Source organism: Cupressus sempervirens, chromosome 11 (genome assembly GCF_028749045.1).
Source record: "Cupressus sempervirens isolate cs-2001-9-10 chromosome 11, ASM2874904v1, whole genome shotgun sequence".
Classification (NCBI taxonomy): Eukaryota; Viridiplantae; Streptophyta; class Pinopsida; order Cupressales; family Cupressaceae; genus Cupressus; species Cupressus sempervirens.
In genome coordinates, this window is record NC_143128.1 from 631319726 (window position 1) to 631344840 (window position 25115).

General features: G+C 39.6%; 1 protein-coding gene across 3 annotated transcripts; it reads left to right on the forward strand.

Moving 5' to 3' along the window:
* Positions 1 to 12874: 12874 nt before the first annotated feature.
* On the forward strand, positions 12875 to 24167 carry LOC149531332 (uncharacterized). Of its 3 annotated transcripts, XM_089810420.1 has the most exons (5): positions 21808 to 23154; positions 23236 to 23298; positions 23392 to 23472; positions 23573 to 23852; positions 23992 to 24167. In XM_089810420.1, the coding sequence occupies exons 1-4, from the start codon at positions 23080 to 23082 to the stop codon at positions 23681 to 23683; spliced, it is 330 nt and encodes a 109-aa protein (XP_089666546.1). In that variant the 5' UTR covers positions 21808 to 23079; the 3' UTR covers positions 23684 to 23852; positions 23992 to 24167. The 3 variants fall into 3 exon arrangements, 2 of the variants coding, with proteins under 2 accessions (XP_089666546.1, XP_089666545.1); XR_016358855.1 differs by lacking the exons at positions 21808 to 23154; positions 23573 to 23852; positions 23992 to 24167 and adding exons at positions 12875 to 12954; positions 14407 to 14573 and having other exon boundaries at positions 23392 to 23421; XM_089810419.1 differs by having other exon boundaries at positions 21808 to 23298.
* Positions 24168 to 25115: the final 948 nt, after the last annotated feature.

Genomic DNA, 25115 nt, shown 5'->3' on the forward strand with positions numbered 1-25115 from the left:
CGGTTGGCACAGTCAAGGTTTGTGATCTCCACCATTAGATTTGATTGCATCAATGGATGGCGCCATCTCGCTATGGCAGAGATGCGCATATATTATCATGGCAACATAGCGCCCATCCGCCGCGTGGCCATTCTATGGATCAAGTCTCGGGTTCACCAATCAGATGATGCCATGTGTATATGTCAGGACGTGGCAACCACGGGCCCAGTAGTTTTCAGGAGGAATGGCGAGTGAAGTACGATGTCACTTTGATCGTTAGATTTGCAAGGATCTACGGCTGGCGCTACCTCGCCATCGAGAACTGCCCAGACTTTAGCATCAGCGACATAGCGCCCGTGCGCCACGTGTCTTGGCGGGGCTGCATTTCATGCCGTCAGAACCAGTTAGGGTGGGGTGACTAGCAAACCAATAGGAGGATGCCACGTATTAGCGGGCCCAGCGAATCAATAGGAACGAAGGGTTACGGGAGGTCAAGTTCATGACCGTCGGATGAGAAAAGATCAACGGTAGGTGCCATGTCACCTTAGTGAAGCTGCAAGATTTTTACCATGGCGACACCGCGCCCGATTGACACGTGTTGTTGGGGTCAGGTCTCACCGGATGCATCATTGAGGTGGCACCGATTCGGATGGAGCCCAATCACAAGAAAGAGAGTCCACGGCGAATCAAAAACAACCCCGTGCGCCGAGTCAGAACACAGATTTGTCGAGGGGCCAAATTTATTGATACGACCAGCGCATTAAGGGGTGGGTTCTCCACCATCAGATCTGCAGGATCTACGGCTGGCGCTATCTCGCCATGGAGGAACTGCGCGGATTTTACAATAGCGAGTTAGCGCTCGGAAGACACGTGTCCTCGCGGTTCGATTTTTGACGTGGCGATTAGCTAACGGCCAGCAGTTAGATGATAAGGTTGGCACGATTAGTTCGCAGGCGGTCAACCGTGGAGGGACTCTCCAGGTGGCAAGACAAAGAATTACGATTGGCCCGGATGGCCCAGTCGGCATATAAGAAATCGGGTCGGCTAATAGGCCAGTTTGATTCATGAACCAAGATGCAGAGGCGATCGACGTATCTTGCGATCTGATCTTCGCGATCATTTTCGACCTACCAGGAATGAATGCAGGACATAAGGACACTCCACCCATCCGATTGATCCATCTACCATGCCAGGGAATGTTGTGGCACCATTTCTATCTTCTCCAGGCTCTTCTCAGAAAGAAATGAGATTTCTCGGTATGCAGGCCAGGATTTCAATCCAGATCCTCGATTGGATTCTCAAGATGGGGAGTTAATACTAGTAGGTAAGAAGTGAATGTAAGGCAAAAATCTTCAGTTGTGCCTGATCTATAAAGGCAATTTTGTGATCTGTTCTCAACTGTGTGGATTCTTTCTAATTTTCTCTGCTACTGCTTGCAGACTTGCAGTGTAAAACCCCTTTGTCTCTAAGCCATGTAATAGCCTGTATCATATCTTTCAGCCATCAGTGTGAATGTGCATCACTTTGCCTCCCATTGGTGTATTGTTGAGATCAATGATCTGCATACTGTATCTATCTTTGGCCTATTGGATAATACATAAGTGAAATCTCCTTTTGCTAGTGTTATTCGATTGGTTTTTTCTGATTTGTATGTGATTATTGATCGATATAAGTCTAGATGTGTATGACTTTTGTATGTTATTCTGGTTTTGTAGTATATATATGGGCAGGAATGAGTCTGAACACTCTGTTTTGGTGCATCACTGCCTTAGATTAGACTAGGTAGATTTGCTTTGACGCTCTCTTTCTCCCTTTCCCTTCTGAGAATAGATAGGTGCGCCCTGACAGTAAGAGGAAGCTGGCCTTCTCCGGAGACTCAACCTCGTAGTTCAAGTCCCACAGCTTGGAGGTTGTTTCCATGTTTCACTAGGTTGTCCTCACACATAGGCCTTGGACAAGGGTGCAAACCTAAGTGACAACAATTTTTGGCACGCCCGGTGGGACAAATATCAGAAGATTTCATGTCTACTGGTGTCAAAAGAAGAAAGAGCTTCTGAGATTAATGATGAAGAAGTAGTGCCGGCTTTAGTATTCAAGCCTTCAAGAGGCTGATTCATCAAGTACTTGGCGACTCTGAGCATCAACAAATCTGGTTTCAGGCCAAAGTTGCAAAAATTCATGCCCAGAGTTGAAACAAGGGCGTCTTCTAGAGGTAATTTTCAATATCAAGAACTCTCACTTTCAAGTCCTAGAAGAAGGAGGGCTAGAGCTTCATTATCACTAGTTAGAGGTGGAGTAACAATCAACATACCTATGAGATCTGTCTCTACTCCTCCTACTGTCCGAAGTCAGCCTAGTTTGCCATCAACACTCATCAATAAAACACTTGTTTATATGGCACAACCAAGAGTTCATCCTTTTGCCACCTTTAATGGTGGAAGTCCTCTGTTGTTAGCCCAAAGACATGATATACCAGTAGCTGCACTAAAAAGCATACTTGATTTTACTGGTGAAACTTCTATTTCCCCCCTAGAGCATATCCAAGAGGTAGCGAATGTCTGCAATATTCATGGTATTATAGAAGATGATGTTGCCATCAGACTTCTAGCCTCATCTTTAAAAGAAAAAGCATTACAGTGGTATAGAGGCTTAGCTCATGGTTCCATAACTGATTGGGATGGACTAGGAGCAGGATTACGCAAACATTTTGAGGATAAGAGTGACCATTTGTCACTATTAGAGTAGCTGACTACAATAAAAAGAGCCCCCCATGAATGTATGACTGATTTTAATTACAGATTCCAAAAGACATGGGATAGAATACCTACTATAGTGAAACCTACCCCTGGTAATGCCTTCTTGCATTACCTTAGAGCTTTTAACAGTGATATTGCCACCACAATCCAAACTATGGGAGGAGATACATTACCTAATGCTTATGAGACAACCATAAAAGATGAGAACATTCTAATACAAGGGGGAAAGTTGGCTCCAAGGCCTCCTATGCCTTTCTTTCCTGATGTTCCCAACCACCAACCAACAGTAGCCCCTCTCCCTACAATTTCTACATCACAAGCCCTTACTCCAGTTCCCCAAGCTTCCACATCCTCAAACGGAATAGATGAACTCAAGGAAATGCTCCAAGGTCTAGTACTGAATGCAGATAAAAGAGAAAAGACCCTAGATAAAAAATTACAAGAGTAGGGGAGGGAGTTGAAGGACCAAGGGAAGAGACTAGAGGATAGTTTTTCTCTAATACAAAAGATGAGTAATAAGGTGGTGGCCTTAGAAAGGCAGCAGGCCCAGGGTGGCAAGCCTCCCCAATTGCAATATTAGGCTCCAAGCAGTGGTAGGCCTCCTAATCAGTGGAATAGCTCTTTTGATCAGAATAGGCAGAATAGTCATGCTTCTGCTTCAAGCTCAAATCAGAACAGAGCTATGGTCCCTCAAAATAACTTGGCCCAAGACCAAGATTTTTGTCCCTCATGTAACTATTCTTATACCTACTGCCTGTGTCAGAAAGCAGAATCTTATTTGGCCCTGATTGTCCAGGAGTCCACATTAAAGCAATCACACAAAGAAGATCATCCCAAGGAAGCCTCATATGTTCAGAGGTAGGGTGATTGCTCTTTTATGAATCACCAGATGGAGGAACATTGTAATGTAAACTAGGACTTCGTTGCTCATAACACAAGAAGCAAGAAGATAGCTATGGAACATGTTTCTCCTCCTTCTCCTAAGTAGGCCTCAACTTCAAGTGTTATACCTAACACACAGACAGCAAATGAGCAGACAAACACTTCACAACAGCAAAAGCAAGGTCCGAGAAATGAGGACGCAAGTGATCCTTTTGTTGCCCCATCTCAACCTCTTGTAAGTGCAGCCCCCAAAGTTTCTACCAAAATCCCTAGTGCCCCATTAAGTGTGGTAGAGCAAATGAAGAAGACCAATGTAAACATTTCCATGTGGGATGCTGTTGCTACCATACCAATGCAGAGGAAGATGCTGCAGCAAGAATTGGAAAGGATTGAGCCCAAGGATCAGTCATCTACCATGGAGAGTGCCACTAGTTTAGTACAACCAGAAGGAGATGTGGAGGCAAATAAAAAGGTTAGACCTCCTCCATTTTATGTTTCTCTGATTATAGGGGGCAAATTAGTCCATAATTGCATGATAGATTCGGGGGCTAGCAGCTCAGTAATGCCTAGGTGTGTTGCTGATGCTTTAGGGATGAGATATGAGCCCATTGTTAGGGATGTGTTAGAACTAGATAGGAGTACTGTCAAAACCGTAGGCATCCTTAGAAATGTGGAAATGGCCCTACATGCATGCCCTGGTTGTACTGTGATTCAAGACATATCTGTTGCTGAGGTTAAGCCCTATTTTTCCATCTGTCTTTCGAGAGACTTCACTGCTCAAATTGGTGGATTCATATCTACTGATTGGTCTTACATGTCATTTAAGACCAGATATGGGGCCAATGCTTCAATAAGAGAAGAACCTCAAGCCCTTCACCACACTGAACCCTACACTCCCAACTTCATCAATATGAATTGCCCTATCCTAGAGGTGAACGAAAATAACATAGTAAACGAGCCTGTCACTTCCATAGCAGAGATTCCTGATTTCTTCTTGGATGAGTGGGCAGATACATGTCAGTTTGAACCTATGTCAGAAACCCTTGAGACAGGCCTTAGTACATATTGCATAATAGAGAAGGAGGTTCAAGTTCCTGACCTTATTAGGACTAATGATGACATAAATGGAGTATGGAGTATATACTTTGATGGCTCAAGGAATAGAAATGGATAAGGGGCTGGTGTTATGTTGATCTCTCCTACACAAATAAGATACTACTTCTCTTTTAGGTTCCAATTCAGTTGTACCAATAATGTGGCCGAGTATGAATCCTTGATCCAAGGTCTCCTACTTGCCCAAAAGAGGGGAATTCAAGCCCTGAAAGTATATGGGGACAGTGAGTTGGTAGTGAACCAAGTGAGAAATCAGAATATCACCAAAAATGGCCTGCTCAAGTCTTATAAACATAGAGTCTGGGATTTTCTTGAGGGTTTCAATGCATTTAACATTCAGAGCATTCCTAGGAAAGGAAATAAACATGCTGACAGACTTGCAGCAGTGGGTGCATCTTATGATGTGCCAGGGAATCTTGAGGAAGAAAAGAAACAACAAATAAGGGTAGTGGTGATGTCTACTATTCTTGATAATAATACTCATTGGCAAGTGTTCGAGTCTAATGAGAAAATTGTAAGCTTCTTGCAGAATGAAGCAGAATTTTCAGAGAGAAATCAGCTAAGACTACAAGATCAATATGGTGATCAGATCATTCATCTCAGTTCCAACAAGCTACCCAAGGGTCTCATTACCTTGGAGGGCGTCTTTAATCCTGATGATCAAACAAGAGGCAAAGGGATGAATCTAGCTGCAGAAAAGGATAACCATGCCCCAGTTACTATTACTGATGGAAAATCTCTTAACATGGGGAAGGTATGTTCTAAAGCTGAGCAAGAAGATTTCATTCATCTATGTCAAGAATTTAGTGATGTATTTTCTTGGACATATGATGATTTAAAAGGGTTTGACCCTAGTTTGTTTCAGCATACCATGGATTTAGTTGATAGGGTCAAACCAGTAAGGCAAAAACAGAGGCCAGTGAATCCCAAGATTGAACCTTTAATGAGGAAAGAACTATCCAAACTGATTGAGGCTAACATAATTTTTCCCATCAAACACTCATCATGGGTAGCTAACTTTGTCCCTATGAGGAAGAAGAATGGGGAAATTAGATTGTGTGTGGACTTTAGGGATCTCAATCAGGCTTCCCTTAAAGATCACCATCCTCTCCCTTATATGGAGCAAATTCTATCCAAGGTCAGTGGGTCAAGGAGATTCTCTTTTCTTGATGGGTTTTCTGGTTATAACCAAGTGCTGGTTAAAGAGTCTGATAGATACAAGACAACATTTACTACTAAATGGGGCACCTATGCTTATTGCAAAATGCCATTTGGATTAACAAATGCAGGTGCCACATTCCAAAAGGCAATGGAGGTAGCTTTCAGAAGATTAATTGGCAAGTTTGTCTTGGTATACCTCGATGATATAACTGTGTATTCCAAGAATGTGGAGGATCACCGTGATCATTTGAGACAGGTATTTCTAAGATGTAGAGAGTTTGGGGTATCTCTCAACCCAACCAAATGTGTCTTTGCTACAAACCAGGGAAAACTATTGGGACACATTGTATCTAAGGATGGATTGACCGTTGATCCAGAAAGGACAAAAGCAATACTTGCCCTTCCTCTCCCTAAACACAAGAAAGGGCTACAAAGTTTCCTTGGTAGGATAAATTTTGTAAGAAGGTTTATTCCTAATCTTGCCACCATGGTGAAACCCCTTACAACCATGCTCAAGAAAGATATGGTCTTCTCATGGACCAAGGAGGGGAAGGAGAGTTTTGAAAAGATCAAGGCAGCCATAGCATCGGCCCCTACCCTCATGAACCCAAAATTTGAGAAAGATTTCATCCTCTACACTTTAGGTGGTGAGTCAAGCATCTCTGCTGTCTTGACCCAAACAAATGACAAGAATGAGGAGCAGCCCATAGCCTTCTTTAGTGAAGGGCTTAAGGAATATGAAGATAAGTATAGCTTTGTTGAGAAGCAAGCCCTTGCAGTTATTAGAGCCTTGAAGAAGTTCAGACACCTCTTATCCCATAATAAGATCCATTTGTTGGTACCCCATGCAAGTGTAAAAGACTTCCTGTTGAACAAAGATGTCAGTGAGAAGAGAGCTGGATGGATCACTAGGGTAATGAAATATGATGTTGACATTCAAATTACCAAATTGGTACGAGGAAGAGGATTATGTAAAGAAATGTTATCAGATCAAAACTCAGATGAAGAAGTTTCCATGGTGATAGCAGAGCAGCAGGAGGAAAGGTACGCTGACGGTCGAAGGAGCTGGATAAATGACATGAAGAATTTCTTATTAGGGAATGGATACCCTCAAGGATTGGACAGAACTAAAAGAAGACAATATAGACTACAATCCATTCCCTATGTTGTGATTGACGATATCCTATTCAGGAGGGATTTTAATGGGACCCTGTTGAGGTGTGTTGAAGTGAATCAGGCTGAAAGGGTGATTAGAGAACTCCATGATGGCCCTGATGGTCGCCACTTCTCTGCAAGAACAACCGCTATGAAGATCATGAGGGCTGGATATTATTGGCCATCTCTGTTCCATGATTGTTACAGGTATGTGAGGAAATGTGAGAAATGTGCTTTTTTCTCAGGCAAACAGAGACTTGTAGCTTTTCCTCTTCATCCTATTCAGGTGGATCAGCCCTTCACTCAGTGGGGGTTGGATTTTATAGGCCCCATTAATCCTCCATCTAGTGCAGGTCATAAATGGATCTTGGCTGCTACTGATTATTTCACTAGGTGGACAGAGGCAGTTGCCTTGAAGGATGCCACAGAGCCATCAGTTGTTGAATTCCTTGATGGAATTGTATCTAGATTTGGTGCTCCTTCTACTATCATCTCAGATAATGCCAAGTCTTTTGTTGGAACCCAAATTTGTGCATGGGCCATGAATCACAATATCTACCTGAGCACATCATCAAAATACTATCCTCAGGGTAATGGTTTGGCTGAATCTTCCAACAAGAATCTGATCAGAATTATGAAGAGGACAATAGAAGACAATCAGAGGACCTGGCACAAGAAATTAAGGACTGCTCTGTGGGCTGATAGGATAACACCCAAGAGATCTATTGGGAATTCACCTTTTGTGCTAGTATATGGTAGGGAAGCTAGACTCCCAATCACATTAGAGTTCCCATCCTTGGAGTTGGCTCATCAGCTAGAACTGGTTGAAGATGATGCCATGTCAGTAAGAATGGCAAAACTAATTGAGTTGGAAGAAAAGAGAAACAAAGCCATGAAAACTCTAGAGATTCACCAGCAACAGATGAAGAGGAATTTTGACAAGAAGGCAAGGGCCAGAATCTTCAGAGAGGGAGATTTAGTTCTCAAGTGGGACTCAGACAGAGAAAAACCAGGAAGGCACTCCAAATTTGACCCATTATGGAGTGGCCCTTATCTGATTTCCAGTTGCAAACAAGCCAACGCATTCCAACTAAGCAGGCCAAGTGGTGAAATTCTACCCATTCCAGTCAATGGGATCTATCTGAAGCCCTATTTATGAAGGGTTGTGAATCCATGTACATAGTTAATCCAGTTGCTTCCTACTTGTTTCTATTTTGCAATAAGTGCACGAGCACATGGTTCTCTTCGTGAGTCATTTTTGACATGTCTCACGCTGCTGAGGAGGTCCTATTTTTTTTGTGTTTCCAATCATAGAAGCAGAGCTAGAACCTTAAGGGTTTTTAATGTTTTGATTTCCTCTTTAAGGGTTAGGGTTCTTGCAGCTCTCAGCTTTGTGCCTCTTGGTCCTCTTTCCGACTCCATAGCCCAATGGATCATTCTTAGGCACTGGTCATGCATTGAGCAGGCTCATGCCCCCTGCAAGTCGCCAGAAGTGTTACCTCTGGTTTTACTACCAAATTTTTTTTAATTCAAATCCGCGGCCTGTTCAACGGTTAGCCAAAAAAATTGTTATTTTAATGCCCTGACTCGCCAAAGTTTCTCTTCCATCAGATTTTAGATGGATCGACGGTCGTCGTGATCTCGTCATCAGAAGTTGCACGGGAGATAGTATCAGCGACATCGCACTCAATTGACACGTGTTTGGTGGGCCCAGAGGGTGGGCTACAACGGAGGGCAGGTCGGGAAAGTTTTTCGGCACCGCAGGCGCTATGGCACTATCGCACGCCAACCAAAAAATCTCCATGGCGACATAGCACCCGGCAGAGATGCTCACGTCGGTGGGCGGGTCACGTTGCCGAAAAAATGTTGCGACGGTCGGGTAAAGTTTGGCGGGCCGAAGAAAATAAACAGCGAGAACTTCAGACAAAATATTGGGCCCCATTATGTACCTCATCTGCCCAGCTGGCGGAGCCCGGTGCCACGGCAGCGAATCAAAAGGAACCACGCACAGATAGGGACATGTCATCGGTTGGGCGCTATGGCGCTATGGGAATTTAGCCTTGATTTTCCCATAGCGACATGGCACCTGGTCGACACGTGGTCACCTTGAGAGGCCAAGTTGCAAGATTGCCTGGTGATGTTCCACTGGGCCAGTAAGGAACTGTCGCGTGTAACCAGGCTGGAGTCTCTATCAGTACGGTTGGCACAGTCAAGGTTTGCAATCTCCACCGTTAGATTTGATTGCATCAACGGATGGCGCCATCTCGCTATGGCGGAGATGCGCAGATATTATCATGGCGACATAGCGCCCATCCGCTGCGTGGCCATTCTATGGATCAAGTCTCAGGTTCACCAATCAAATGATGCCATGTGTATATGTTAGGACATGGAAACCACGGGCCCAGTAGTTTTCAGGAGGGACGACAAGTGAAGTACAATGTCGCTCTGATCGTTAGATCTACAAGGATCTACGGCTGGCGCTACCTCGCCATCGGGAACTACTCAAACTTTAGCATCAGCGACATAGCGCCCGTGCGCCACGTGTCTTGGCGGGGCTGCATTTCATGCCGTCAGAAGCAGTTAGGGTGGGGTGACTAGCAAACCAACAGGAGGATGCCACGTATTAGTGGGCCCGGTGAATCAATAGGAACGGAGGGTTACGGGAGGTCAAGTTCGTAACCGTCGGATGAGAAAAGATCAACGGTAGGCACCATGTTACCTTAGTGAAGCTGCAAGATTTTTACCATGGCGACACCGTGCCCGATTGACACGTGTTAGTGGGGTCAGGTCTCGCCAGATGCATCATTGAGGTGGCACCGATTCGGATGGAGCCCAATCACAGGAAAGAGAGTCCACGGCAAATCAGAAACAACCCCGTGTGCCGAGTCAGAACACAGATTTGTCGAGGGGCCAAATTTCTTAATACAACCAGCGCATTAAGGGGTGGGTTCTCCACCATCAGATCTGCAGGATCTACGGCTGGCGCTATCTCACCATGGAGGAACTGCGCGGATTTTACAATAGCGAGTTAGCGCTCAGAAGACACGTGTCCTCGCGGTTCGGTTTTCGACGTGGCGATTAGCTAACGGCCAGCAGTTAGATGATAAGGTTGGCGCGGTTAGTTCGTAGGTGGTCAATCGCGGAGGGACTCTCCAGGTGGCAAGACAAAGGATTACGATTGGCCTGCGTGGCCTAGTCGGCATATAAGAAATCGGGTCGGCTAATAGGCCAGTTTGATTCATGAACCAAGATGCAGAGGTGATCGACGTATCTTGCGATCTGATCTTTGCGATCATTTTTGACCTACCAGGAATGAATGCAGGACATAAGGACACTCCACCCATCTGGTCGATCCATCTACCATACCAGGGAATGTTGTGGCGCCGTTTCTATCTTCTCCAAGCTCTTCTTAGAAAGAAATGAGATTTCTCGGTATGCAGGCCAGGATTTCAATCCAGATCCTCGATTGGATTCTCAAGATGGGGAGTTAATGCCAGTAGGTAAGAAGTGAATGTAAGGCAGAAATCTTCAATTGTGCCTGATCTATAAAGGCAATTTTGTGATTTGTTCTCAAGTGTGTGGATTCTTTCTGATTTTCTCTGCTACTGCTTGCAGACTTGCAGTGTAAAACCCCTTTGTCTCTGAGCCATGTAATAGCCTGTATCATCTCTTTCAGCCATCAGTGTGAATGTGCATCACTTTGTCTCCCATTGGTGTATTGTTGAGATCAATGATCTGCATACTGTATCTATCTTTGGCCTATTGGATAATACATAAGTGAAATCTCCTTTTCCTAGTGTCATTTGGTTGGTTTTTTCTGATTTGTATGTGATTATTGATCGATATAAGTCTGGATGTGTATGACTTTTGTATGTTATTCTGGTTTTGTAGTATATATATGGGTAGGAATGAGTCTGAACACTCTATTTTGGTGCATCACCGCCTTAGATTAGACTAGGTAGATTTGCTTTGACACTCTCTTTCTCCCATTGCCTTCTGAGAATAGATAGATGCGCCCTGACAGTAAGAGGAAGCCGGCCTTCTCCGGAGACTCAACCTCGTAGTTCAAGTCCCACAGCTTGGAGGTTGTTTCCATGTTTCACTAGGTTGTCCTCGCGCATAGGCCTTGGACAAGGGTGCAAACCTAAGTGACAACAGGACCTTACTGGCGTTCTAAACACCTAGACTACCTAGCAAATATATAAATTACCAAGAATCCACTTTATTGGACCAATTGATGCCCAAGGCTTATAGTTGCACCATGGGGTCTTGTGTCCATTACAAAAGTGGATGGTCATAGGGAGACTTGTAGGCTTGCTTAATTTTTTTCCATTGTAGAATTTGAGCAATATAAATTCATGAAACCTTGAAGAACACATGTATGCAAGAACTTGTCATAGATAGGTAAAGAGAAAAAAAGATAAGGGTTTAACTTTGACAATATACAAGATCACATTATTAGAATAAAATAATGAGTAAAATATACAATGGAAACCTCACACCATAAAAAGAAATGAAATGCATTCATAAGATTTGTAGTAAAAGGCTTACACAATATTAGCATCATAAAATCACTTCTTGTTTCAATGCCTCATTACGAATGAGTATTCAAATTTATTGACACCTTCCCCAAATTGTTTTTTAAGGAATCGAGTATTCTAATTGTTCATCTATATTTTCTAGATTTGTCTTATTTGATTAGTTTGATAAAAATAGTTTTAATAATCTTAATGTCAGCTCTATGTCAAATAAGAAAAAAGCCAAACTTGTAATAAGATATCTAGGGTATGTGCAGGATCATGGTGTGCCAGAAAGTGGTGATGTGAAAAAAATAGAGTTTGAAGATGTCTAAAAGGGCTTCAAAATCTGCTCTGACTTTTTCCACCTATCCAGGTACATAACTTGGAAGGAAAGGCCAAGCCTTATCAGATATCTGATTTGACATCGAATATACGATTTGACATCGAATATCTGATCACGTATCGGATGGCTGATAATCAATGGCTTATAACATTATTATTATATAATAATATAATAATATTATATTATAATAGTGTAAACACCTAAAATTGTCCATATCCCTTATCCTAACCAATTAAATGAATATTTATTATTTATTTATTTCCCTTACCTTTAGTTAAATAAATTTTACATTTATTTAATTATGTTCATCCTTTCTTGATTTAAATAAACTAAGGTTTATTTGAATCCTAACCTATTCTCCTTGCATGCTAACCCATTCTCTTTAATTAAGTACTTCGTTTACTTAATTAATCCTTTCCTAATCTCACTTGGAATTAAATATTAAATTTAATCCTATTTGAATACATGGCTTCTAACTTTAACCCTCACCTAACCTCACTTTTCTAACCTAACCCATCCTTCTAACCTAGGTCAATCCACTTATCCACTAATTAATCCTAGTTCCTTATCCAATCACATACTTAATCATTTGCACAATCCTAATCAAAGGATTAGCAAACCCTAGTCACATGTGACATGTGACTCTTACACACTTACACCTTTGTCCCCCTTCACATGTGAACCAAAGTTGTCTCACACATGTGTGAGAAACCTTGAGCCTCCAACCCTCTTACACCTGTCATAGACATGTCACATCAAAGGTTGCTCACATGTGTGAGCATCTTGACCCCTTTGAATGGTCAAAACCCTAATCCACATGGAGTCTACTTGGCCTCCACCTCATGGACATGTCATTGATCTTGAGAGATTCTAGCCATTCATCTTGCATTGAATCTCAGTCATCCGTTGCACCTCTTTTCCTATAAAAGGAGAACTCTCTCCTCTTTTCCATGAAGCACTATCTACCTTATTGTTATGCTACAGAAATTTTGAGCAACCACATCCCATAAGCAAAGAAATCATCAACCACTTGGTGATTTGTGAGGTTTGCATAGTCCTATTTTGATTTTATGTTATGCTTATTTACATGTTTATCTTTCATATTTTGAGGTTTGCATAATCATGTAGGAATAGATGTTAGCTTTTTATATATATATATAAATTAAAAATCAAAAAATAATTAATTATATATATATATATATGTATTTCCTTTATGTACACTTTTCTCTTTAACATTTATATATATATAAGTTATTTGGTAGCATTATATATATATATATATATATATATAAATCAAAACTTAAATAATAATAATAAAAATTTAAAATTTTTTTGTAACAAGCGACTTTTTATTCTTTCTCGTAGGCACCACCAGTGGCGGCGCCTGCGAGCGCCGCCCTACAGTCGCTCCCCGTCCCTACTCTCTCCATTGCCACCCATCACACCGCTACCCTGCAAACCCTCTACTCAAGCCCTGCCACTCTTGCCTTCGCTCAGCTCACTGCCGACCGCTAACTACTCCCACCACTGCGATCTCCACCACCTCTACTTGCTGTTACAAACTCTCCACTACCGCTTGTAAACCTCGCCCCCTACGCAGCCCATAATCCCTGCCGCTCGCAACAACAAACGCTTCCGTTGCGGCTTCCTTGCACTACCTCCCTCTCAGCCACGCCGCAACTGTGGCCACCTCCCTGCACCTGCCTCCTATGGGTGCCACTGCCCTGCAACCTCCCACGAGTGCTGCCTCGCTTCACCTTGCCACATCCCCTCGGTTGTTGCCTCGCCACAACCTCCTCCTGTAATCCTTCCCATTCATGTGGCTGCTTTGCCGCTCATCCCGACTGCCACTTGCTCCCTCCCCCATGGCCACGTTGCTACGTCCACCCCATGGCACTTGATTGCCTGCAAAACCCTCCTCTATGACCATGCCCTTCGCCATGGCCTATCTCCCACTCCACCCGTGCTGTTCTCCCCTCGTCATTCTCTCGACCGCCGCCTGCAACCCTGTAACCCTGTAATCCTGCTTTCCCACTACCCACAGCCTTTGCCGTCACTACAACCCTTCGCTCTGCTCCCTGCACCATCCAATTTTCTCCCTAAAACATCCACTGCACAACTCTCGCCTTTGCCTTCAGCCCTACCTCCGCTCACCCCTAGTGGCTATTGACCGATCTCCTAAAACCTTAAAACCCTAAAACCCTCCACTGATTCCATATTTAGATTAAAGTATAAAGTTTTGTTTTTCTCTTATTCCACTTTATTTTTAAAAAAAAAATAATAATATAGCAAAAACTCAAAAACAAGAAACAAAAACAAAAAAAAAAAAACCATTGTTGTTCTTAATAGTTTATTTTTACAAATCAAAGTTTTTTTTTTTTTTTTTGGCTCAATCATCTAGGCATTTTTTATTATTATTCCTTTTTAGCAAAAAAGTTCAAAAACAAAAAAAAAAAATTGCTTGACATGCCCCTAACTGTCAAATTTTTGCTCACAGGTCGTTGATGTCAGCACTACATTAGCAGTCCACATGCCCTTTTAGACCATAAGAAGCAACCTTTGATTTTTTGCTCATAACTTGAGCATACGAGCTCCATTTTTGTAAAATGAAATATCGCTGGAAAGTTGATTCCGAGCCCATCATCATGATTCTGGTTTTATGAGGTTTTGATGAAATTTATATCTCTATTTTTTCTGTCAAAGACAAAACTTTGTGCTAACTCTTTCATTGCAGGGTTGTTTCACGTTTGTCCTATATTTTTGCTGCATTAACTTGTGTTTTTTGTAGGGATATTTTGTCACTAACCATATTTCTTGCAAATTTTTGCTTTAAGTTTGTTTTGAAATGAACTTGTATGGTTAAACACTCATCTTTGCATGCGTGGTTAAACACTAAGACAATCAAATTCCATCTTGAATGCCTTAAGGGAATTGACATGTATGCTTAAGCTGGAAAACGTTTCAAATTAGTGCTTAAAATGAACTCACACAATCTTGAATGCCTTAAGGATAATTGACATGTATGCATAGGCTAGAAAACATTTCAAATTGGTGCTTAAAATGAACTCACACAATCTTGATTGCCTTAAGGGAGATTGATTTCATTTTCAGCAATTTTGCTTATGCACACACTCGATTTACTTTCTTGTTGATGAATCCGCACTTTCATTTACGTTGGCGACATTTTAAGTTGGAAAAAATATTGTATGGCTTAATCACGTGTGTCTTCAACATAGATAGCAAACTGAAAGTTTTATTGCGAACAAACGCCTGTCTTTTTGAACCCCAAGGCCACTTACGTATTCTCTCCCCTCATGCCTTCAGGTGATCTTCGGTGCACAAGAAATAAGTGGTCTTATTTTTCATTTTTTAGGAGGCCTGCTTAGGGATTTCATCACCCCTTGGGATGACCTCAACTCCAACATTCTGGTGGAGTATAAAAATTGGGAGGTCAATCGAAAGACACCTCTCTTGGAATCATAATATTGTCACTCTTGGCTAAGCCCTAAAGAACTTTATACCTTTGGGAAGTGAAGGAGGAGATTTGGGTTACTGTCTCCCCATAGCTATGTGGCAATATTTTCTTTCATCTATAGATTTGAGCCTCACGTACCTTTCGTATATCAAGGACGCCCTCTAGTTGATCCTTGTAAATCCTAGTTGCAACCTTATAGGTTTGTTGGTGTGTTCTACGTGCTCGAATGTTCAAAAACCTCCCCATTCGAAGGGGACAAACACCATCTAAACTTTTCTTGTATATATTTCATTGTATATATTTTGCATCTCAAATTTGAAAAACCCAAAAAAATTGTAAAACATAAAAATTCAAAAAAAATCGTAAAAGTTCCAAAATATAAAAAAATTAAAAACATTTCAAAAACAACAAAAAGAAGCTCATGTTTTCTCCATCACTTCTTCTATCCATCCATCTCATCATCATCATGCATCTCTTGTCTTAATCACATTCTTAATCGTTCAAATCTTTCCTCAAAAACTTAATCATCTCCATTCATCCAAATCATTTCCTTGTCATTCAATCAAATCCCTAATCTTCATCCTAATCATGGTTCATAATCCACATCAAGATCCAATTCCTTCATTCAATGATTCATCCTCATGATTCTTAATCCAATCACTTGTCAAATTGATTCCTTTCTAATCAATTCTTAATTCAATCCATTTACCGCATCATCCATAATCAATCTTTCTAATTTCATTCACATCTTCTACTAATTCAATTTTGCATCACATCTTCTATGTTGGACATAGAAGCATAGTCATACACATTGGACTTTCATTCACATCTCACATTCACTTGTTTGTACTATCATAGGGTTTTTATCAAATCAAATCAAACCCTAATCCAATCCAATTCAATATCACATTCAATCAAATCAAATCCAATTCAAATCAAATCAACACAAAGTCCAAAGCTCCTAGTCCTAAGTTCATCTTCTATCCATCATCAAATCTTTCATCACTCTTCCTCTAACATCTATGGATCCAAATTCGCTTAATCAAATGGTTGACAATCTTCAAAGACAATACGGAGTTATACCTCCTTTTCAACCTGCATATCAAATCCATCCTCAACACTTCATATTCAATTCTAATCCATCTCATGTTCATTATTCATCTACCTTTGACAAGGGAAATCCACCTCATTATCCTTCACCTACATACGATTCCATTCATAGTCCACACAATTCCTCAACCACAAATGACCTTGCCAAGGAAATAGAGCAACTAAAGAATTATCTCTTAGCAAGTCAATAGAATGAGGCCACCTTCCATGCCATGTGTCCTCTTCCCCCATCTTTCGAAGATTCTAGTCCTCATGTCCCATCCAACCCCAAACCTCCATGTAATCCCCTATCCATAGTTACACCTTCACACAATCCTAATCCTCCAAAAACATTATCCCCACCTCGTAAGGGGTTTTTCACATCACTCTTGGCTAAGTGTAAAGAATAGGATAAAGTGAGCCAATCACCCAAGGTCATAGCCCCAATTCCATCTCAAGATCTTCCTCTAAAGCATGACATTATAGATTCCTCTTCTCCTCTAGATCTGAGCATTTCTCCATACCATCATTCCCCTATCCCTCAAGATCCATTTATCCCTCTTAGTCCATCTCCTAATTCCATTCCTAATCAAGATCAAGGCATTCCATGTGCCACACACATTACTAATTCTTCTCCATCTCAAGAGCTAGCATCCATAGATCCTCCACTTCATGAAGAACTTCCTTCCATGCCATCCATTAATACTCCTCCATATCAAGATCAAATCACCCCATCTCATGGTTCCATTCCCTCCACTGCATTCAATGATCCTATTCCATCTCATGATCCATGCATTCCACTCCATGATCCTCTTCTAAGTCAAGATCAAAGCACCCTTTCATTTTCCTTTCATGATTCCACTCCATCACAAGATCCTTTTATCCCTCATGATCCCCCTTGCGATCCTAATCCTCCACATGATCATATCATGCCTATCCAATCCACTCATGAAGCCCATCTAATTGGATTCACATATTGTGTTGAAACTAATAACTATCTCATTGAAGAAAACATGTCTCAAGATGTTGGTACACCTTCCACTCCTTCGAAATCCAAAATTCCTCCTTCCAAACCTAAAGCTTCCCATCATTCACCTTCCAAATCCATTTTGGGACCTTACATCCATATTCCCATTTCTTCCGCACTTTCATCCATTCTAGGTCCTTATATTCCACCTTCAAATCCTTCATCCCTTCCTTCCATTTTGGGTCCCTACATACAACCATCCACCATATCCATGTCTTCCACCTCATCTCCTAGTAAAGATCAACAATGGCACACATCCTTGAATTCCTTCCCATGTTCACCATCCATACACTCTCCATATCATTTTCCTTCATGCACCCCTACCATATCCAATGGAAGTAAATTGAATGCTATAGAAAAAGTGAATAAAGCTAAAAATCCACAAAAGTCCAAGGATCAACATGTCCCCTCTAAGCGACATGTTCAAGAAAAGAAAAATATGATCCAAAACAAAACTAAAAGGCCACAAAGGCTGAAAATAGAAAATGCAAAAATTTTGTGGATACCAAAGCTACTTAATGTAGCAATGAATCTCAAAGAAAGATTCAAAATGCCATCTAATTCTGCTAATCCAAAGGCTTCCCTCATGCATAATCCATGCATGCTTCCACTTTCCAAATCCATTTTGGGTCCTTATATACCCAAATCCACCATCCTAAATCCATCACCTCCTTCATCCATTTTGGGTCCCTATATCCCAAAATCCCAACTTTCACTTACACATCCTCCACAATTTCCTCCTTTCCATCACCCTTCAAGGTGTGTGCCAATTATGATCTTTCCGTCTACTTCATCCACTCATTCAAAATTATTCCAACATAGCACCCATCACCCATATCTTCCTCCCTCCCACTCCACCCCCTTATTCCAAACTTTTTCATAAGTCTTTGTCCTCCATTTCCCAATCCACTTCGTCCTTCTTTTCACTATCCTACCAACATCTATGAGACAATAATAAAAATTATTTGAAAATAAAAAAGGAAAAAGGAAAAAGATATCAAGGGATACCATCCATATAAAATAGATGCTTGAGTCCTCCCTTCATTCTCCTATCATGTATCCACTATCTTCCAATTCCACTTATCCCTCCATTCACTTTTCCTCTTCCACTTGCACTCTACACTAGGGGTAAGCTCCATGCATACCATTGCCTTAAATATCTTCCATGCTTCCATCTACCATTCATTATCCCTTTCCATCTTTTATCTTGACTTTCACTTTCCTTTCATTCATCCACATGAACTTTCCATATCCCTTGTGCATCCTCCATCCATTATCCTACATATTTCCATCCAATTTCACATCTTTGATCTTAACATGCTGTCCATATCATGCATTCCACAGTCCTTGTCATGTTCATCCATTTTCCATCCATACTGCTACATATGTTCATCCCCCTTTAATATGTCCTTGATCTTGGTTATCCCTTTCATTTCATCCACTTCATATCCCACATTGCATCCATACCCTTCATATCATCACCCTTTTTCACACCCTCCCTCGCATATCCCTTATTCATTCACTTTCATCCCCATGCTCGTGATCACTACTTGAGGCACAATACCAAAATGGTCATACATGCTTTGGCAGAGCACATGCCTTCTCTCCTCCATACACTAGCCTTCGTACCATCTTTCCATTTTCATGCATCCTTTCCTATCCTATTTTGTTCCATTTTCCTAACCTAGGTATGGGGCATTTGAACTCCTTTGAAACATAGTCCTTGGTTTTGCACTTTTCAACACCATATCATTTGGCCCCTCATATCCTTTCACCATTCCTTTTGTCCACCAACTCACATTGTTTTTTATCCATCTACCATGCCTTGGCTCTCCCTTGTCATTGGTCCTAATACATTTGATCCCATATTCATTCAATCAAATTCAGTTATCCTCTAATTTCAATCAATTTTCCCTTCTTCTAATACTTTCACATCAAATCAATTTCTATTCTACTCTAATCATTCTTCTTCTTATCAACATCACTCTTCCAATCTCATCCACATTCATTCTTCTACTTGCATATCATCTATTCATCCAATCCATCATAAAATCAAAAAAACAAAAAAAATCAGTTGTGCAATCAATACTAATTCAATCAATCTAATCTTGTAATCTTGTACATCAATCTTTAATCAATTCATCAATTTGACCCAATCAGCTAATAATCCATTAACCATATTCAAACATCATTATCATGGGATGAATCCTTCCCAACCCTTGGATGTGCATTACACTTAGCATTAGCTTTGCCATCCTTAATCAATCATCATCAATCAGTCCATTCATGGGTTTTCAACTTGACTAGGGGCAAATTTTTTCTTTGCTTTTGGTTTTTCATGCATGATTGCTTGTTACTTGTCTGCATTAGTATTTTTTGCATTTATCATGGTCTTTGCATCCTATTATTCTAGGAATCATGGTCTTCCATATCATGGTTTCATAAGGCATGTGGTTGTATTAGATCCCTGTTTTCATGCACTTGACACATTGTCATCTTGGTTCCTCATACCTTGGTGCATAGTGTTAAATACAATATCAAACTTAGGTTGTTCACACCATTGCAGCATAACTCCTTCCATCCTCCCATCCATTTCGAGAGAACATTCATGTTCTTCTCACCTGCATGTCCTCTCGAGGGGGCATACCTTTCCACCCTCATCATCCTTCCTCATTCTTCCATGACTAGGGCATCATGCTACTAGTCTTATCCTCTTGGCCACTCTATTTTATTCTTCTTTGATATAACATTACTAATGCTATATCAAAGAGGGGCAAAATGTAGACACCTAAAATTGTCCAAATCCCTTATCCTGACGAATTAAATGAATATTTATTATTTATTTAATTCCCTTACCTTTAGTTAAATAAATTTTACATTTATTTAATTATGTTCATCCTTTCTTGATTTAAATAAACTAAGGTTTATTTGAATCCTAACCTATTCCCCTTGCATGCTAACCCATTCCCTTTAATTAAGTACTTCATTTACTTAATTAATCCCTTTCCTAATCCCACTTGGAATTAAATATTAAATTTAATCCTGTTTGAGCACATGGCTCCTAACTTTAACCCTCACCTAACTCACTTTCCTAACCTAACCCATCCTTTTAACCTAGGTCAATTCACTTATCCACTAATTAATCCTAGTTCCTCATCTAATCACATCATTGATCATTTGTACAATCCTAATCAAAGGATTAGCAAACCCTAGTCACATGTGACATGTGACTCTTACACAGTTACAACCTTGTCCCCCTTCACATGTGAACCAAGGTGTCTCACACATGTGTGAGAAACCTTGAGCCTCCAACCCTCTTACACATGTCATAGACATGTCACATCAAAGGTTGCTCACACATGTGTGAGCATCTTTCCCCCTTTGAATGGTCAATACCCTAATCCACATGGAGTCTACTTGGCCTCCACCTCATGGGCACCTCATTGATCCTAAGAGATCCTAGCCATTCATCTTGCATTGAATCTCAGCCACCCATTACATCTCTTTTCTTATAAAAGGAGAGCCCTCTCCTCATTTCATACAAGCACTATCTACCTCATTGTTATGTTGTAGGAATAGTAAGCAACCACATCCCACAACAATGAAATCATCTACACTTGATGATTTCATGAGGTTTGCATATGTGCTATTTTGAATAGTTTATACTCTTTTTATTGCATGTTATGTTTATTTACATGTTTATCTTTCATATTTTGAGGTTTGCATAATCATGTAGGAATAGATGTTAGTTTCTTAGCTTTTATTCCTTAGTTACATTTTTATGCAATACAAATAGTATAATATATTATTTAATATAATATAATAATAATAATAATACTATAATATAATAATAATAATAATATTATTATATTATAATCGTATAATATCATACTATCATAATAATATTATATTATAATGTATTATAATATAATAATATAATATAATAATAAAAAAGTAATATATTATAATATAATATATAATAAAAAAGTATAATATATTATAAATTATAATAATATAATAATATCTTATATTATAATATAATAATATAATATAATGTAATATATTATATATAAAATATAAGATATATGTTATATGTTATATATGCTATATCTTATATAAAATATAATATGTCGTTCGTATTGGATATTTGATATCTGTGACATTACATAAAAAAAAAGAAGACCTGCGGGCCCTTATTTCGCATATTTGGGGGCTAGTATTTGCACTGCAATCGGATATCAGATATACGATCGGATATCAGATATCAAAGTATTTTTTTTTGTTTTTTAAACTCATTTTTAACCTAAATTCAATAGATTTTAGCATATTTTGTTTTTTTTAGTTGAGTCTAGGGTTTTTTTTTGAAAAAAATGGTTAAAATTAAGGTTTTTTAAAAATATATATATATTACATTTTGTAATTCAATAGGAATGGATGATCAGAATGATAACACTGAGGTAGGGAATAATATTCCTCGTAACCCCCCACCAAATGATCTAGTACCCCCACAAAACCATCCACCAAATGATCCTTTACCCCCTCAAAACCCTCCTCGAATCGAGGATTTGATAAATGAAAATCTCACTAAGTTGAGAGGTTGCATAGAACATATAATAATCTACCCGCATTGGCTCCTATGTTATCCACGTTAAACACCATAGTGGATAACATTGAAACCCTTATGAACCAACAAAATGCCGATCTTCATTGGCGTGATGAAATGCACGAGATGTTTGATGATTGTTTGGACTATGATGAGGTTGCGGCCCTCAACATAACCAAAGATGATTTGGCTAGCCTTTTTGTGAACCCGAAAATGGTTTAATTACCAGTCGACCCAAAAAAATCTAAATTATCAATTAAATGGTGCACAAATGATGCCATATGTGCAAACTTTTGGGATCGTTGATGGATGGTCTTTGATATCCCTCCACATGGAAATTTAGACATACCATTTTATTTCCTTAGAAAATTATATGCAGAATTTGTGTTGAAACTTAAAGTGAACTATTGGAGCATGAAGCCCAACATGGGCTTAGGACTAGGAGCTCCTCGGGATAGACCCTCTTCCTAGTAGAAGAAAGATGACACTTTTGTCCAACCCACTGATATCTCCCCTCCTCCTCGAGTGCAGCATCCAGATATTATGACAAAGGCTAGCTCTGTGACCATTAGAGCCATTCATAGGTTGAGTAGCCTAATGATATCTTAGGCTAGGTTAGTCCTGCCTCCTTGTGTTGATGATGTTGGTGCTAGTTCATCATCGACTAGCTCATCACACGTTTGTGTACCTCACACTTGCATTACATGCAAGAATATTTTCCTAGGTCCCATAGGTGATCTTCCTGAGTATCATTTTGTATTAGACAAGGATACACTAGACACACGCATAGAGGCTACAGACCCTGATGCGAGAGAGGAGGGGAATGCAGAGGCATGGACTCCTTCGGCGTCGGTATGTGTATACATTTTTTTGTTATGACATATGTGATTTAAAGTTAATTTTTATAATAGAGTAATTTTAATTTTTAATCCATATTGACTTTTATATGTATGTGATCTTCATTTATGTTTAGTTGATGACCGAGGAGGAGCTCAAACAGATTGATGATGCCACGCTCTCGGCCATTTCATTTGGCCTTGAGAAATCCATAGTACATTATGTTGTGTTCACATTTTTTTTTCTATTTGATATTGTAGCATATATGGTTGCTAAACTTTCTTTTATCTTGCAGGTACCACCTGTCCCGGGGGGACAAAGTGCGAGGGGTGAGCCAGTGCACATTGACAAAGGAAAGGTAATTAGGTTCTTTCTATTTGATTAAATATCGATGCATTCTTGTAACATGTTTGTGGTAATCTCATTTAATTACATTCTTTATTGTATATAGGGCGTGGCTACTGGTGATGAGCATGTACAGATTCTGTGTCTTAGACCATCAGGGATTTCCATTCGCATTGAGAGCCCCATTGTATGTATAAGTATCATTTATATTATATTATCCTTATCTTCATAAATAAATTCAAAACTGATTTTCATGATATTAACAACTACTATTTTTTATCTCATAGGAGACTCCTAGTACACATGAGGTCCGATGGGAGAGTTATGTAGATTTGATGATGCAACCACTCTTTCCTAAGGAGGAACCTACAATAGTAAATTGTAGTTTGAATCCATGATTAAATATGTTATAAATTTAGCATGCTATGAATTATAATGTTATAGTTTAAATTGTAGATTCATCTGCCAAACATATTTGAACATATACAGCCCACAATCAGAGAGGTAGAAGCATTGTTGAGGGCATATGAGAGGACTCCTAACCGGTGCAAGAGGTCAACGAGAGAGGTATTTATCATGAAATTTTGATATTATAAATCTTCATTACAAAAAAGATCATTATGCATTTGAGTAATTCAATGTTAGATATAAAGAATCATATAAATTTAGTAGTCTAACTTTGGGTTTTCCATTTTTGTTTATGTAGGATGCATCTAATCCACCTAGTGCAGTGAAGAGGCTACATTTTGATCATCCACCAGCACCCTAGGATAGTATAGTTGTCATAGGATGCATCATGAGACATTTTGAGATGGCATATGCAACATTGTATATAGAAACATTAATATTATACACATTCTGATGGCATGATCAGCCACATTTTGTATATGGATCTATGTATTTTGATATATATTGTAGTTCTTTGTCTCTGGATACGCTGGTCTATTTTGATATGTTCATTATTAATAAATGGTATATTACAATTCAAATTTTTATTATTGATTCATATTATATAAGTAGTGGTTTGTACAGATTTATGACTTATAAGAATGTATGGTCTATTTAGCACTTATTGCATTCTAGCAATGCTGATATAGATAACAAAACTTCTTGAAAATATCCATCCTTGCACTACTCTAACTCAAAACCTATTTAACCATAAAAATTTCAAGATCAAAATCTGTCAGTTCACTAGCCCATTTAAAAATTAATATCATATGAATTCAATATTTATTCTCAATGTCCCTGGCACTAGAAAAGTCTTATTTTGAGTGGTTGAGCTAACCAAATGCTTTTAACACATATTTTTTCTTTTAAACGTAAATTATAATAACATAAAAAAGATGTGTGACTTATACAGATAATAATAGGAACAAAAGACATATAAGTAATTTGTGTAACATTAAATACTAGCACATGATGCTAGATTCTTGAAGAAGCGCCTCGACCTTCTTACTTATTGTTTGCTGCCTAACCCTTTTCTAAGCATACTTACATGTTGACTTTATATTACACCCACCTTTGATAACTAAGCATTTGTTAAATGAGGAAAAGGCAACTGTTATCGCAAATTATTAAAAAGGTATACAATTTTTGAGGGATATCAAATTTTGCTACTCAGGCAAGGTTTTAAATTCACCTCCTATTTCATATGCTATTGTCTTTTTATTACAAATATTATGGTGCTTGTAGACTTGGAGTAGAATGCTAATAAAGTTAACATGTGATGTTATTTTTTTTTGTCACAGTGGTAGTTTGGTCGAAGAATTTTTAAGAAGGTTGCAGTGCAGAGATCATGTTTGATAGGTGACCAGGATCCTTACAAAATTT

Excerpts from the sequence above, each read along its gene's own strand:
- LOC149531332 (XM_089810419.1), top strand. The coding sequence starts at position 23,080 with ATGACCGAGGAGGAGCTCAAACAGATTGATGATGCCACGCTCTCGGCC. Across the intron at positions 23,299-23,391 it reads TGCACATTGACAAAGGAAAG|GGCGTGGCTACTGGTGATGA; the intron begins GTAATTAGGTTC and ends TATTGTATATAG. Across the intron at positions 23,473-23,572 it reads TTCGCATTGAGAGCCCCATT|GAGACTCCTAGTACACATGA; the intron begins GTATGTATAAGT and ends TTTATCTCATAG.